The 17902-nt window shown below is 45.8% G+C and overlaps 1 protein-coding gene across 1 annotated transcript; it reads right to left on the reverse strand.

Moving 5' to 3' along the window:
• Positions 1-569: 569 nt before the first annotated feature.
• On the reverse strand, positions 570-14049 carry LOC147211222 (putative nuclear hormone receptor HR38). The gene is made up of 7 exons (XM_086123836.1): positions 14007-14049; positions 10587-11295; positions 9477-9606; positions 4694-4857; positions 4412-4614; positions 3952-4130; positions 570-2592 (listed from the first exon to the last, which is right to left on the reverse strand). Exons 2-7 carry the CDS (start codon positions 11283-11285, stop codon positions 2342-2344), a joined length of 1626 nt encoding a protein of 541 aa, XP_085979962.1. The 5' UTR covers positions 11286-11295; positions 14007-14049; the 3' UTR covers positions 570-2341.
• Positions 14050-17902: the final 3853 nt, after the last annotated feature.

Here is a 17902-nt window from a genome sequence, read left to right on the forward strand (position 1 = left end):
ATTATGAACTTCATCCACTCTTTTTTGGTTGCAAAGATGATGATGTTGTGACACATGGACACGCTCCTGCATGACAGTCTGGTATCGTGGGTCACTTGATACCCTGTGGGGAATTTCATCTGCCTCTAAAAAGAGAGCAGTACATAACTGGCAGGGAGACGGATAGAGCTCCAATTTTTTCAGTTCTGTTTTCTGATGTGCTGAAAGGTGAATTTACAGGCTGGGTAGTGGGATTCAGCGTCTCCAAGCAACCACAGAAGAAGAGACAATTCGCTTACTCAGGAGGATATAACACATGCCGACCACTGAGTACATGTACAATACTTGTACAATTACAAAAAGTGATGTGGGAACTTGGTCCTGTACTGTAACAGAAAAATCTAAATAAGAATGCATGTCATTTTTTTACTAGCTGCCCACGACCCACTTTTGCATGTCGGCCCACTAGTTGAGAATCACTGCTCTAGAACATTTAAGGTTAATCCGCAAATTTCACCCGGAAGGCGACTAATGTAATTCAAAATATTTCATTTGAAATCAACAAAGAATCTTGATTAGAAAATGGAACATTTTATTCCAAGCTGAAGTCCAGAAAATTACAGAAACATTTGCAAAATAATGCATAAGATACAATATGTTAGCTGCTCCAAGTCCATTCATGATACATGAATGATATGAATAATTATGGCGGGGACCACTTGGACCTCACCAAGACTGATTGATGCCTTATGATGTGAGTTGACGTCAAACAATTGCCAGTGGTTACGTCACTTGTCCCAACAACAAAAGCTACATAAAAAAAATAAAATAAAAACAGGTCAACACAAGGTTGCAGAGGGCTGGAAAATTTCCAGCACATTTTCAGTACATATTCATGAGAACTTAATGTAAGGATTTTTGGCAATAGTGGAAACTTTCTGTGGAAATTATGGGAAGTAACTAGGAATTGAGGGTGATGAGCCGAAAATCTCCCATGTCCAAATTTGGCAAATTTCATATTTGTTCAAAAATCTATACCATTGGTAACTCCTCAGTGTCTTAACTCTTTTTTATTAACTGTTTATTTATTTATTTAATTGACAAATTATTGACCAATGTAAAGAATTGAAAAAGGCCCGCTGTCTTTGAATGCGATTTGATTGTCAATGTTCAACAAACGTGCCGTTGTTGTTTTGGTTTGGGGGCGGAAACATTTTATCAAAAGCAGACACTCATGCAAAACAGAGCAAGCTCTCCTTGCCCACATGCGAGGGCATTGTAGTACCTTCACCGCTCCAATTTAGTTCCCAAGCACAATCATACCTCAAATTTTGGCTCACAACACAAAGCACAAATTCAAGAAAGCAACTGGAAATACTCAAGAATTGGGGCACTCATAAATCAGGGTGCCATCAGCATGAAATCTGTTGGGGGTTTTTTAGGCCTGGTCGTCACAGAAGGATTTTTCAAATCTTAAAAGATCACATGAAGGTTAAAAAAAAAAAAAAATCGGACATTTAACAATTAGGGTCGTATTTGTGTTCCAATAATCTAAACTCCGAGCAGGCGGAGGCAGAAATCTTGTGTGATCACATGTTATCTTACAAAAATGAAAAAGAACAGACAGTTCTGCTGATGCACCGATGTTCCCCAAGTTTTTTGCTAAAAGGACGGTAGGCGGGAGCATTGAAAAAAAAGGTGCGGTCATCAACAAAGATCTTGCTTTGGAAAATTCTTGTTGCCTACATGGGTAGGACATATTTTGTTTTATTTATAATTTATAAATTTTATTTTGCCACTTGCTTGTTCATCCAGCAAGGTGCTATGCTTGCCGATGTTCCGCACACACGTGAAGGTTTTTGGTCGTAAATATTGAACACGTTTTATATTTAAGATTGTTGGTCAGACCCCTTTCGGACCAAATTAACCGGAGAAAATCACACATCTAACAGAAATGATCTTTATGTGCGAACCGGGCCTAAAATAGGATTATACTCAGAAGATATTTTCCCCAACTCTAATTAAATTCCCCATTGAGAACTATCCTTCAATTTGTTTTCATTCCTGCTTTGTTCCCATTTTCCTCATAAATTCCTGTTTGTTTCCATAGAACGTTTCCCACTAGAAAAATTCACAGAATTTTTGCAACCCAATGTGTGGTTTGTCAGTGTTCGGACAATCCTTCCATCTTGCCTCCATCAGATATTCCATTCATTGCACCTTGAGTGGAAAACTGTCAGCACTTTGGTCTGTGAGCTGCTTTGTTTATTGTCCCTCATCACATAACATGATTCAGAAAGAACCCTCAAATTAGGGTCGCACTTTGTCTTTGACTCCACATGTGCTGTCTCAGTCCTTCCATTTAAAATGGGAAGGAATCCATCAGAATGGTGTCCACAATAGGTGGCGGCGGGAACAGACCTTCCAATTTAAGGTAGAAGATGCGCTGGAGGCCTTCAGTGCACAGCGTCCTGAGTTCAGGCAGCTTCCCGAGCAGTCTGGACAAATAGTTAGGCCGCGACGACGGGCAGTCCGACACGTGATCTTTAAGACTGTTAACCAGCTGATTCTGCAAGTCCTCCACGCGTTTTGGTTCCTTGAGACCATGTCGCTCTGCCAAAAAAACAAAACAAACAAACCCAAAAACATCTATATGAGTCCCGGTGAGGTGAACATAAATATGTCATGTTCTTTTTGAGTGTTGTTAATAACCCTGCCAAATTTGAATTATACAAAATTAAATCCCACTTCTACAACCTTGATGATTGGATTCATGCATCTTTCTTACGCCGACACATAGCTACACTGTTTAAGCCATGAAAATCTCTCCATTTAACCCTTTCAGGGACAGTGGTCACAACAGTGGACAGCTTAGCATGTTAACAGTTTACAGGTTGCAGGAAAGCCTTTGATGTATGCAATATCTCCCACTGCGTTGTCACAGAGCTTGTCCACATTGTGACAATGAGGCACTCTAAAGTGGCCCAAGTGCTGGCTGTCACATCAGACTTTAAAAAATATATTTGACCGTGCTCATTTGCCTTTCTCTGCATGACATGCGCGCACTCCGTGCGGACTATCCAAACGGAGGATGTACTTTTGAGGTGTAAGCATAGCCCGCTAGCTAACTGCACATTGCAACTGCTGATATGAAAGAAGGCGCTCAAGTTTTCATGTAGCTTAGAAGTTGGAGAATTTTTTTTATCATTTCCAAGTATTGATGGGATGAATGGAGGAAATTCCAATGACGAAATTGGACAAAATGCGCCATCAGTAATATTTTAACGGCTGATTTTGTTGTTTAAAAAAAAAAAAAACTTTTTCAGGAGCGTTTGGGGCTGCCAATCATTTGACGTTATCAGAGGATAACAACAAGAATAGAAATGGAGTGAACTGTACTATCTTGTGACCTTCTGTTACCTTGGCTTGAGACCTTTCTGCACTTAGGAAGGCGTGTATGGAATGACAAGCTCGAGGTTCCTGCATTGACTGAGACTCAGGTAGCTAGCATAAGACAGCTTTAGAAATCATCCCCCCAAATTGCATTTCATAGTACAGTGGACTCCAACGTATTTGTGGTTTGGCATTCGTGGATTCTCTTATTCACCGATTCTTTTTGGGTGGGGGGTGAGGAGGGGTTAGGGGGCCTATTATTCGAGAAAAACAGTACAGTATAGTATAGTGAGCATCGATTAGATTTTGGCCTATTCACGGTTTGGCCATATCCTCGTTTGAACAAGTAACCCATGACAGAAAGGTTCTTACAAAAAGTAAACCTCCTTTGTGGTTGGGTTTAGTCCGGCGTCAAAAGCGAATGTTTGCACGTCTAGTGTGTGCTCTGAATGAGCTCGTGTTCAATTTTGTCACGCATCTGTTGTGTCAATCCTCGTGTTGCATAACTGTCCTGTTGGTGAAACCCGAGACCTCATAAAAACCATTGCAAAAAGTTTTCAGTGTGTTAGAAGCGCCTACCTGTGATGATGACCAGTGCCGTGAGGCACGAGAAGGAGGAGATGTCAAGTTTCATGCGATGGAGGCCTCGGGAAAACTCCAAGATGGAGTCAATCCAGTCACCGAAGCCTCTGACGCACTGCGTTTTGTGAAGCACTTTGCCGTTGCAGAAGACCAACTTGTTCGTTTCGGGGTTTGACCTTGGAAAAAACATTTCGGTGTGTCAAACAGTGGTTTTCCCACCAAGTAGCACCTGGAAATAGATTTGGCTCTCCGCATTATGTACCACCATAGTGACCGACAGTGAAGTACGAGAAGTGTCATCGTCAATGTTCATCAAATGTAAGTTTGATTTCAGCGAAAAAGTACCACAATGTTCTCAGTCTTTGCATGTTTTCGGCAATTATCTTCAAACATGTCGGATGTATTTAGAAACGGATCTCTGAATTCACTTAACAGAATCAGAAGGTGGACGGCTCACCGGTACGCGAGACGAAGGATGAAGAGTTCAACAAAGGCTGACTCCAGGAGCAGCTCTTGATCTGGCGAGCAGAAATCCGAGAAACCCGGAATGCTCTTGGCCCACTTCCTGATCACCTCCATGGAGCCTGTCAGCAGGTCGTAGAACTCTTTGACGTCACTCGCCTCCTCTTTCTGGTTTGCGCCAATGTCTATTGCTTCGGACTAGAATAATACATGATGGATATGTTTAAAAAGATGGGTCACCCGTGCGAGTGGAAGAAAGCAAACATTGTTTTATTACTTTGGAATAATTCAGGTGTTCTGCGTTGGGATTGGAATCGATCTGAGCCCTCACGAGAGACGCGATGATGCTGACTGGAGACACTGCGGGCGACGCTTCCTGGACTACTTTTGGCTTGGAGGGCAGGCGACCTCTGCGACCCTTCAGGCTGTCGGTCCTCACAACTGGAAATAGGAGGAAAATGTTTCGTGTTAAAACATGAGGCACCCCATCACAAAGTAATCTCGATCCAACAGACTTTTTCAGCATGACGTCACGCGCACTTGCTGATGGCAAAAGAGGAATGCTTCTAATTGTGAGCAAACGTCCCATTTGACATGGCCGAGCCATTGAGAAAACATGCGAAATGGCTAGAATGATCATTTCAGCCTTCTTCTCTACTGTCGTAGCTTGGAAGCGGAAAGTCTCAGTCGAGCATCCATCCATCCATCCATCCATCATCTACCGCTTATCCGGGGCCGGGTCGCGGGGGCAACAGCTTTAGCAGGGAAGCCCAGACTTCCCTCTCCCTAGCTACTTCTTCCAGCTCTCCCCGGGGGATCCCGAGACGTTCCCAGGCCAGCTGGGTGACATAGTCTCTCCAGCGTGTCCTGGGTCTTCCTCGGGGTCTCCTCCCGGTGGGACATGCCCGGAACACCTCACCAGGGAGGCGCTCAGGGGGCATCCGAATCAGATGCCCAAGCCACCTCATCTGGCTCCTCTCGATGTGGAGGAGAAGCGGCTCGACTCTGAGCCCCTCCCGGATGACCGAGCTTCTCATCTTATCTCTAAGGGAGAGCCCGCACACCCTGCGGAGAAAACTCATTTCGGCCGCTTGTAACCGGGATCTTGTTCTTTCGGTCACGACCCATAGCTCGTGACCATAGATGAGAGTTGGAACGTAGATCGACCGGTAAATTCAGCTCCTTCTTCACCACGACAGACCGATACAACGTCCGCATCACAGCAGACGCTGCACCGATCCGCCTGTCGATCTCCCGCTCCCTCCTGCCCCCACTCGTGAACAAGACCCCAAGATACTTGAACTCCTCCACTTGGGGCAAGATGTCCTCCCCGACCCGGAGGGGACACTCCACCCTTTTCCGACTGAGGACCATGGTTTCAGATTTGGAGGTGCTGATCTTCATCCCAACCGCTTCACACTCGGCTGCGAAACGCTCCAGTGAGAGTTGGAGAGCCCTGTTTGAAGGAGCCAACAGCACCACATCATCTGCAAAAAGCAGGGATGCAATACTGAGGCCCCCAAAACGGACTCCCTCAATGCTTCGGCTGCGCCTAGAAATTCTGTCCATAAAGGTTATGAACAGAATCGGCGACAAAGGGCAGCCTTGGCAGAGTCCTACCCCCACTGCAAACGATTCCGACTTACTGCCGGCAATGCGAACCAAACTCTGACATCGGTGGTATAGTGACCGAACAGCCCGTATCAGGGGGTTCGGTACCCCATACCCACGAAGCACCCCCCACAGAACTCCCCGAGGGACACGGTCAAACGCCTTCTCCAAGTCCACAAAACACATGTAGACTGGTTGGGCGAATTCCCACATACCCTCGAGGACCCTGCTAAGGGTGTAGAGCTGGTCCACTGTTCCACGGCCGAGACGAAAACCACACTGCTCCTCCTCACTCTGAGGCTCGACTTCCTGACGGACCCTCCTCTCCAGCACCCCTGAATAGACCTTACCAGAGAGGCTGAGGAGTGTGATCCCTCTGTAGTTGGAACACACCCTCCGGTCCCCCTTTTTAAAAAGAGGGACTACCACCCCGGTCTGCCAATCCAGAGGCACTCTCCCTGTTGACCACGCGATGTTGCAGAGGCGTGTCAACCAGGACAGCCCCACAACATCCAGAGCCTTGAGGAACTCCGGGCGGATCTGATCCACCCCCGGGGCCTTGCCACCGAGGAGCTTTTTAACCACATCGGTGACTTCAACCACAGAGATAGGAGAGCCCACCTCAGAGTCCCCAGGCTCTGCTTCCTCCAAGGAAGGCGTGTTGGTGGAGTTGAGGAGGTCTTCGAAGTACTCTGCCCACCGATTCACAACGTCCCGAGTCGAAGTCAGCAGCGCCCCATCCCCACTGTACACAGTGTTAGTGGTGCACTGCTTCCCCCTCCTGAGACGTCGGATGGTGGACCAGAATTTCCTCGAAGCCGTCCGGAAGTCGGCTTCCATGGCCTCACCGAACTCTTCCCACGCTTGGGTTTTTGCCTCGGCGACCGCCGAAGCCGCCTTCCGCTTGGCCAGTCGATACCCGTCAGCTGCCTCTGGGGTCCCACAGGCCATAAAGGCTCGATAGGACTCCTTCTTCAGCTTGACGGCATCCCTTACTGCTGGTGTCCACCAGCGAGTACGGGGGTTGCCGCCACGACAGGCACCAACCACCTTACGGCCACAACTCAGATTGGCCGCCTCAACAATAGAGGCACGGAACATGGTCCACTCGGGCTCAATGTCCCCCGCCTCCCCCGGAACATGGGAAAAGCTCTGTCGGAGGTGGGAGTTGAAACTCCTTCTGACAGGGGATTCCGCCAGACGCTCCCAACAAACCCTCACAATACGTTTGGGTCTGCCAGGACGGACCGGCATCTTCCCCCACCATCGGAGCCCACTCACCACCAGGTGGTGATCAGTTGACAGCTCCGCCCCTCTCTTCACCCGAGTGTCCAGAACATGCGGCCGCAAATCCGATGATACAACTACAAAGTCGATCATCCAACTGCGGCCTAGGGTGTCCTGGTGCCAAGTGCACATATGGACACCCTTATGCTTGAACAAGGTGTTCGTTATGGACAATCCGTGGCGAGCACAGAAGTCCAATAACAAAACACCACTCGAGTTCTGATCGGGGGGGCCGTTCCTCCCAATCACGCCCCTCCAGGTCTCACTGTCATTGCCCACGTGAGCATTGAAGTCCCCCAGCAGAACAAGGGAGTCCCCAGCAGGAGTACTCTCCTGCACACCCTCCAAGGACTCCAAAAAGGGTGGGTATGCTGAGCTGCTGTTTGGTGCATATGCACAAAAAACAGTCAGGACCCGTCCACCCACCCGAAGGCGGAGGGAGGCAACCCTCTCGTCTACCGGTGTGAACCCCAATGTACAGGCACTGAGCCGGGGGGCAATGAGTATGCCCACACCTGCTCTGCGCCTCTCACCTTGAGCAACTCCAGAGTGGAAGAGAGTCCAACCCCTCTCGAGAGAACTGGTACCAGAACCCAGGCTGTGTGTGGAGGCAAGTCCGACTATATCCAGTCGGAAATTCTCTGCCTCACACACCAGCTCGGGCTCCTTCCCTGCCAGAGAGGTGACATTCCATGTCCCAAGAGCTAGCTTCTGCAGCCGAGGATCGGACCGCCAGGGTCCCCGCCTTTGGCTGCCGCCCAGCTCACATTGCACCCGACCCCTTTGGCCCCTCTCATGGGTGGTGAGCCCATGGGAAGGGGGACCCACGTTGCCTCTTCGGGCTGTGCCCGGCCGGGCCCCATGGGTGTAGGCCCGGCCACCAGGCGCTTGCCAACGAGCCCCACCTCCAGGCCTGGCTCCAGAGGGGGGCCCCGGTGACCCGCGTCCGGGCAAGGGAAACCTTGGTCCATATATTTTTGTCATCATAAGGGGTCTTTGAGCCGTGCTTTGTCTGGCCCCTCACCTAGAACCTGTTTGCCATGGGTGACCCTGCCAGGGGCATAAAGCCCCAGACAACTTAGCTCCTAGGATCATTGGGACACACAAACCCCTCCACCACGGTAAGGTGACGACTCATGGAGGGGTCAGTCGAGCAGAAGATTTTAAATGAGGGCGACAGGTAAAGTGATTTAAAAATAGACGTGGTGGAAACTCAGACGCAGTAACTTGATTACTGCGGGTTCGGCTAGTAAATTGACACGCTCTTTTGACACTGAAATGGATGGCACGCTGCAGTGTACTTGAAGGCTAACCATGAGGTAGTCAAAGATGAACCGAGCAAACGTTTCCAACATATGTGTGAGAAAAGACCGACACAGATTTGGTTGCCGGTCTGGCCCCGTGGAAGTGGCTAGTATGTTTTGCCTTCTTCTGTGTGCACCTTTTTAAAAAAATACACTCAATTTACAATCCTCCTTGGTAATATTCGAGGAATACATTATGAAAGAACATGTTGCGGGCATCACTGGAGTTCCACCACTTGAAATCGCCCGTCGCCAATTGTTTAGTTATTGTATAAAATTGTCGCAATCTGGCGCTGCAACCCGAAACACGACTCATTGAACTCCTTTTCAGTTCAGTTTGTGCCATCTGGAAGCACCTGGGTGCCTTATGTTTTCAAACAGCACAGAAAGGTCCCTGCAAGAGTTAGAGAATAAAGCTTTGATGAATATTTAATATTTAGGCCCAAGACCATGATGAAAACAGATACAGAAAATGGTTTGCCGACTTGGAGGAAAAACGGAATTTCTACAGTCCAGCGTCGCTGATTGTGTTTTTCTCTAACTAGATTGTTTTCACAAAAAGCTACACTTTCTTTAGACCTCGCAAAACTGCTCGCTCGCTCTCTCTGTCTCTCTCTCAAATGTTTACATGGCAGAAATGGCACGATGAAAGTGCCAGCCTGTTTACTTTTGGCCAGTGATATTTGAGAGTTTCCACTGTTCTGGAATGTATTTGAAAGTAAAGCAAAGTGCTTGAGTTTAAGATCGCCAACTTGAATGTATGAGTGAGGGCAGGGGTTTCTCTGTCAACAAACGTATTGCGTTAAAGATTTTTACTCTCAAGTTTAGCGCACTTCCTGTCCTGAGGTCCGAACTCACCTTCCTTGACCATTCCTACAGCCAGACACTTTTGGAATCGGCAGAACTGGCAGCGGTTCCTCCTCCTCTTGTCCACGGGACAGTCCTTGTTGGCCAGGCAAACATACTTGGAATTCTTTTGTACCGTCCGCTAGCCAATCAAAAGAAACATTTGTCTCGTTAAAGTGAGCAGCGATCAACGGGCTGCTACTCTCTGGCAGTTTCTGACTGCAGGTGTGCAGTAACGAAAACTAAAAATGTTCACAACTTAGTGACACACGTCTTTCTCATGCTACCCATACATCCATTTTCTAATCCACTTACAGTGTCCTCACAGTGGCTGCGGGCGTGCTCGAGCCTATCCCAGCCGTCTTCGGGCAGTGGGCGAGGAACACCCTGAACGAGTTGCCAGCCAATCGTATGGCACACAGAGACGAACAACCATCCGCGCTCACACTCACACCAAGGGACAATTTCGAGTGTTCCATGAACCTGCCATGCACGTTTTTGGAATGCGGGAGGAAACCGGAGTAAACCCACGCAGGCACGGGAGAACATGCAAACTTCACATAAACCCTGCACCTCTGCACTGTGAGGTCGACGCGCTAACCAGTCGACCACCAAGCCACCCCATTCTTGTGCCATGTTTCCCGACTTTTATTGAGCCGAAGCACATATTTTATCTTAGCAAAATGTCATGGCACACCGCCCGAAGACAGCTGGGAAAGGCTCCAGGATGCCCGTGACCCTAGTGAGGAGAAGCGTATCAGACAATGGATGGATGGATGAGAGTAGTGTTTTTAGGCAGAGGATAAAAAATGTATGCCAGTGAGTACTGATATATTTTACTTCGACATATGTTGCCCCACTGTCTGTTCAAATACCTGTTGCTTAAAGGCTTGCAATGGTATTCGTTAGCGAGTCAATGAATTTCCCATTAATTTTTCGCATTAAGCTAGTGGCGGAGGTTGAAGCCTCTTTTTGATCAATTGTTTGCTATTTGCCAAACTGCTGCTTATTTTGAAGTGAGTTGAGTTTGCTGCCACCATGGAATGGTTGTATCTAAAAATGACCCTCAAAAGTCTAACATTGGCCCATCGGCTTTATGAGACCCGGTGCATATATGATTACCTTGAAAAAGCCTTTGCATCCCTCACAGGTGCGAACGCCGTAGTGTTGGCAGGAGGCGCTGTCCCCGCAGACGGCGCAGCAGCCCTCGTTGCCTCGCAGGCTTTTTAGTTTCAGCGGCAAACTCCCTTCCGAGTGGTCAGCTTCATCCGGGCCGCACGTCCGCTCCATGGGCAGTGCAGGGAAGGCGAGTGAGGACGCTTCAGTGAGAGCGTCTAGGTGGGGTTGCCTCAGAGGAGATACATCGTCTGCAGTCCCCGCAGCAAACGTGAAGATGGACGGCACATGCGGTGCTGGGATGTCCTCAGCCGCCCAGTATCCTGGACTAGGTGAGTAAGAGTTCCAGGCGGGCGTATGCTGATTTTGGAAGCTGGGGATGGATTCAGCGAAATCATTTGAGCCACAAGACGAGACGGTCTCATCCGGGAAAGTGAACATGAGGGCGCCAGGGTAGCAGCCGTAAACCTGGAGCTCATCCAGCCTGAACGGGCTCTCCTGGCCTGCGCTCGTCGGGCACGTGTAGGCATCAAATGTGCCCGCCTGAGTGCCGACGCTGGGCAGGCACGGGGTGCATGGGTGGTTCCACGGGGCGGCTGGATCCACCAACAGCCTGGAGTACAAGTCCGGGCTGTGAGGCTCCAAGCTGCCCAGGTTGTTGTCGTAGGGCTGGGAACCGTGCTGCAGGGGGTGGATGCAAGTCATGGCTGCAAAACTGGCAAAGGACAAAGACAACTGTTAGGAAACCGTCAGTGCATCACAGATTTTTTCAAACATATTAATATATATATGTATAATACATTTTATTTACAAGCGCCTTTCAAGACACCCAAGGACACTTTACAATCAGACAAAAACAATAAAACACAGAACAGGTTGAGCAGCGGCAGCCAGACGCGGCAGCGTTCACTCAACCCCGAAAGTCGGAAGAAACCACAAGGGAGGGAGAGGGGGAGAAAAAAACCCCCGCACAAACTATCGTCATTTTGAGGATAGTTTGAGTTAGGCAAAAAAACTCCTGCAGAAGCATATGACAATTACAACAGGTCACAAGACATGAACAATGAGGGCAGTGATACAAGGGAGTGTATGCGCGTGTAAGCTTTTGTTAAATTGTTAATTATTATCATTTTATATTTAAGCATTATATTCTTTTATGTTAGTTACCTTAATTATACTCTGTTTAATACGTCCTGAAATATTCTTATGTCGCTTACATGTGATTGGGGAAGAAAAGCAGGAAGGTGGGTCATTACCGGAGGGGGGAGTGTTCGTTCGAGAGTTAGGAGGCAGCCGTTGGAAAATAAAGAAAAAAGAAAGAGCTGTGTTCAAACGAAGTCGTCCTCTCCTTTTTGCCCATTCTAAACGTAGAGCAATCCATCTAAAACCTACGAACCCCTCAACTTACACGCGTGTTATCGTCTGGTTGTGTGTGGGTGTGAGAGCCTTAGCTGCTACGTCAAGGTCATCTCATGGAGACGGTCTTGGCTGATCAGACCAGTCGCTCACCATACCCCATGGGCCAGTTCATGACAATTATAATAATGATATTGCTAATAACAATTCATCACATGTTTAAATACATAATAATGCTACATCCAGTGGCGGTTCTGGGGGGGGGGGCAACGGGGGCCAGTGCCCCTGTAGCACCGATTCTGGCCCCCCCTGTGGCCCCCCCTCCGAGCGCAGATTACGCAGTCGTGCCGAGTCGCCGACGCGAAAGGTGGAACCAAAGTGCGTGATTTAACATTCTAGTCGGACCCTTTAGTGCGCTGCGCCATTTAAAAATGAGCGGGAAAATGAGAAGCAGTCCGCAGAGAAGGAAATTACCACGACACGAGTGCTATTTGCATGTGTGTGTGTGTGCGTGTGTGCGCGCGCGTGTATGTGTGTGTGTGAGTGTGTGTGTGTGTGTGTGCGCGTGTTTGTGTGTGTGTGTGTGTGTGAGTGTGCGTGCGGTTGTGTGTGAGTGTGCGTGTGTGTGCACGCGCGTGTGTGTAACTTTTTTAGTCTCCCTTTTTATTTTAATTTTTATTTAACAGGATCAATATATAAGACATTGCCTTTTAAAATTTGGATAATTATATGCATGTAAAACATCTAGCTTCAGTGTATTTGCAATTTTTGTCCCCGGCAGGCTGGTACCATATCATCCCCTGGCTTGAATATTCTCAACAGACGTATTGTTACGCTTGCAGACATTTTAGCCCTCCTAATACTGTTTTTTTCTCATCACTGTAATGTTATGACTACAATTTCAAAGTCTGAAGAAATAAAAAGTCAAATAAGATTTCGAATCTGTCTTTTTAGCCCTGGGTTGAATGTGCCCCCCCATCAAAACCCCTGGCCCCAGCCCGGCCCCCTCAGTGAAATTGATCCAGCATCATCATCATTATCATGTTATGATTATTGTTATCATCAAGGCACTCTCTTTGGCAACGCAGTTCGAAATGAGCTACTTTCACTCACGCGCGTTTCCATTCAAGGCAGGTTTACATTGTTTTCTCCTTATGCAAATACAGAATCGTTCATTGGTCTTCTTTCTTGCCTCTAGGAGGAGCACTTCAAGTAGTACGGTAGAACACTAATAACTAAAAACTAAGAACGACTAGTCAATAGAGGTAAAGTAAGGTGGGAGAAAACAAACAAAAGAGTGGCACAGAGGTGCAAGTGAACCAGCAAGCATTAATGATGACAATACAACAGACTTGGAGAGCAAGATATTCCCCATCCAGAATTGGTGCCGCATATGTTGTTGCGTGTGTTAGCCTAAAAAAACACAGCTTCAGGTGTAAAAAAAAACAAACCAAAAACCTACAAACAGAAGATGTACTTTTTTGTTCATTCATTATTTTTTAGATATTTTGATTATTAATTAAAAATCAGAGTGTCACAGCATCAGTATTCACAAATATGAGCAACCAACAGAGTGAAAAGGCGGTGGAGGGGAGGGGTGCTAATTGTCAGACTCGTGGAAAAAAAATCGCTAATTTAGCATTTATGGTGGGGTGAGTTCACAATGTTACAATGTTTGAACCAGATTCAGATTCGCAAATATTGTCAGTCTAATCTGTTTGTGTGTGTGTGTGTGTGTGTGAGTGTTAGAGCACAACTAAATAAATAAAATGCATCTTGTCAATAGAGCACCACGCAACTTAATAAAACAGGGAAACTGTTGAGTTCCGACTCTTTCTATTGTCAAGTTAGCAGAACGGATTTTGTATGTAATGACGGTAACAATTCATTTGAACTTTTTACTTGGAAGCAAGTTTCAGAGAATGTACTTTTTATTTTTACTGAAAACGGTCGAATCGCTACTTTTACTGGAGTCTCTTTAAGTAGACTAGGTGCATGTACATCCGCTTCGGTAGCTAATGCGGGTACATTGCCAACTGTGCTGATAAACAATTTAAAAAGATCACTTACCGGAACCGCAACAGCAGCACCAACAACTCTATGTTTTCGTCCGCGTCTTCCCCTGAAGAATAACCCCTCAACTCACCCTGGCAGGTTTTATTCCGGGGGAACACGCGAGTAACCGTGACGTCAGAGGCACGTTTCCATTCTTGGCAGAACGGTGGGCGGGACGTCTGGCCTCGGGCCAATCACAGAGCATTTTTTGTCGACCTGACGTGCAAATGACGCACTACGGGATTCCGTTGACGCGCGCATAGAACAACCGCAGCATTATCCCAGGCACACGCAGCACACACTCGTTCACGCACACACAGTGATGATGAAAGCGTGATAGTGATGAAGATTCTATATTTAGAGCAGGAAGACACCCACACACCCACACTGTGTCTCTTGACGCCACAGATAGTTAAAAGAAGAAGAAAAAAACAGGAAATCGAAAGCGTACTGTATGGTTTTCTCTGTAGCACTATATTTGGTTGTCTTTATTCTCTGGCATCTGAATAGCAGAAGAAAAGGAGGGGCATCAGCATAAACCCATGATCAGAGGGGCCTGTTTACCCACGATATTTACACCGCACAAAAAAGCAAACACATTAGTATTCAGGAGTTTTGAAATGATAACAATAATGATCTCGACCCGTTATTTGTGGGAGACGTTAATTTATGGCAGTATAGCTCTGCTTATTCAATAATTTTTTGGGGGGTGGGGGGGCATTTATAATGGTGTCAATTATTCGCGGATTTTATATCGGTTGATCCTGAAATTTCACAATCCCAACATTCCAAACTTGTGAGGATAATTGGTGTAGATAATATAAATAATAATCATTATTGTTATTGTGACTGTACGTATTTATTAAGGGTGGTACAGGAGCAGAAGTGCGGGGTTCAATTCCGGCTCCGGCCTTCCAATGCGGAGCTTGCATGTTCTCCCCGTGCCTGTAAGAGTTTCCTCCCCCATTCCAAAAACATGCTTGGCAGGTGAATGTAACACTCGAAATTGCCCCGAGGTGTGATTGTGAGCGTGAATAGTGCCCTGTGATTGGCTGGCAACCAGTTCGGGGTGTCCCCCCGCCTACTGCCTGAAGACAGCTGGGATAGGCTCCAACATACTCACGGCCCTCATGAGGATACACAGATTAGAAAATGGATGGATGGATAATAATAATAATAATAATAATAATAATAATAATAATACATTTTATTTATAAGCGCCTTTCAAGAATAGATAATCTAATCAAAATATAGTCTTATTTTTATTATTAAAATCTTAATCCTAGAATTTCATCCTAAATTTGGAGGGGAAAAAATATAATCATACAAGTCAGTCATATATTGAGGAGGTAATTTTGTGTTGTATTTTTACCATAATCTTTTTTTTTCCACAAAAATCATCATCTGAAGAGAATAAAGTCATAAATTTGGAGAAAAGGTGCACATTACGATATATACAGTCGTGACATATTTTCACGGAAAACATTTGTAATCTTCAGAATCAGGATCAAACTAACTTTTTTTGTCATTGTTCCACAAGGAGCAACGAAATGTAACAGACACACACGAGATTATAGTTGAATCTGTGGAGGAAAAAGTATTAATCTTGGGACAATGTTGTTGTATTTTTGAGAAAAGTTTCTCTTTCACAAGAATACAGTCATATATTTTCAGGAAAAGGTCATATTCTTGTAAAAATATCATTCGATGTCATATGGAAAACACTGGCAATCCTACAAGAATATTGATGCACATTTAAGAGGAAAATGTTTTTAATTTTATGAGAAAATAGTCATATACGAAAGTCATTCAATAAAAAAGGTGAATTTTTCGGAATAAGGACTTCAAATACAGATAGAAGCTTACTTTTTTTTTTTTTTTTTTTGCAACGTGGTCTCCCAGCACTGTCACACACTTTACTCATCTGTGCACAAGCTTCCATATTCCCTCAGCATCACAATCTTTGGACTGATGTCTAACACCGCATTTGACTTCATCATCACTTTCAAAATCGGTGCCTCTCATGAATGCTTTGAGGGGACCAAACAGGTGAAAGTCCAAAGGGGCAAGGTCTGGGCTGTAAGGGGGATGCGGGAGCATGATACAAGATGACCCCTCTGACCGATGACCCCTTTATGTCTTTCTTGACCTGCCTCAGCAGTTCACAAGAGTTTGCACAAAGTTTGAAAGTGACGATGAAGTTAAAAGTGTTGTGAGCGAGGGAGTATGGAAGCTTCTATGTGTATTAGAAGACCGTATACCGAAAAATTCACCTCATTTATTGAACGACCTTCATACTGTATTTTGAGAAGAGAAAAGTTGCGGTCTGAAAATATTTTGGTGATATTTTTTTGAGAAAGTTCATAACCTTACAAGATTACATTTGGCGGAAAAAAACTTGTAACTCTGTGAGATATCATATATTTTGGGGGAACAAGTGAATCTGTCCAGCATATTGTCATCTACATTTATTTATGAGAGAAAGGTTATAGTTTTACAAGAAGTCTATTGTTTTGAGAAAAATGTTGACATCTGGCTGGCCCGGTGCTCCAGTGGTTCGCGTGCCGACCTCACAGTGCAGAGGTATCAGGTTCAATTCCAGCTCCAACCTCCCTGTGCGGGGTATGCATGTTCTCCTCGGGCCTGCGTGGGTTTTCTCCGGGTACTCCTGTTTCCTCCCACATTCCAAAAAAAACCACGCATGGCAGGCTGATTGAACACTCTAAATTGTCCCTAGGTGTAATTGTGAGCGCAGATGGTTGTTCATCTCTGTGTGCCCCTGCGATAGGCTGGCAACCAGTTCAGGGTGTCCCCCGCCTACTGCCCGAAGACAGCTGGGATAGGCTCCAGCACCCGCGCCACACTTGTGAGGATAAAGCGGAAAATGAATGAATGAATGTTGACATCTAAGAGTGTTATTGTCATGTTTTATTTTCTGCAGATATAGTTGTTTATTTTTGAAGAAAATGTATTTCTAAGAGGATGAGTCATGCTTTTTTTTCAACTGAAAATATACATTTTGAAGAAAAATAGTCATACAATTTGTGTTGTCATACATTATGGGGAAAAGATTGGTAATTTTGAGACTATTGTCACATGTTTATTTAGAAAACCAAGTGAAATATGTTGAGAATTCATAAAATGAAAACGTTAATTGTACTTTCAAGTAAAAAGAACAAATCTTACGCGATTAGAGTTGTGCATTTTCAAGAGGAAAAAAGGCATAATCCTACAAAATTATACTCAACTCAAGTCAACTGTATTTATAGAGCACTTTCAAACAGCCATCGCTGCATACAAAGTGCTGTACATGGAGCAATTTAACATATACAACAAACAGTAAAGCAAATTGGTAATAAAGACGGTAGAAAGCACCGAACAGCAAAACCAAGAACAAATCTAAGTCCTGCTGAGTCAAATGCCAAAGAATACAAGTGAGTTTTGAGGAGGGTTTTGAAGATGGGGAGCGAGGAGGCTTGCCGAATGTTCAGTGGGAGGTCATTCCATGTTTTCCATGACAATAGATACATGACATCACATGGAGGAACATTAATTAACAGATTAGAAGGTGGGCGTGAAAAAAAAAAAGCAGGAAAGAACATTCGTTTACAGAGCAGCATGTTGGTGCATGCAGATGAGATCAGGCCGGGAATGCTTGCCGCCTACACACAAAATTAGCAAATCACAATGATCACAAGTTTTCACTTGTGATCGTTCACGTTCAGCTTTCTGTCGCAATATTATGTTAGAATAATCATGTTATATAAAGAAACGAACGTCTTATCTTCAAAGCATTTCATCAAATAAGATGGCTGACCTTTGGCTTCAGTTGTTGGGTTCAGTTGTTAGTCCGATCATTTCCAAGTCAGTCGTCCAAATTCCTAGGCTGCTTCATGGAGGACCTTCCTCAG

Source organism: Hippocampus guttulatus, chromosome 1, assembly GCF_054856545.1.
Source record: "Hippocampus guttulatus isolate MCC_2025c chromosome 1, RoL_Hgut_1.0, whole genome shotgun sequence".
NCBI classification, from domain to species: Eukaryota; Metazoa; Chordata; class Actinopteri; order Syngnathiformes; family Syngnathidae; genus Hippocampus; species Hippocampus guttulatus.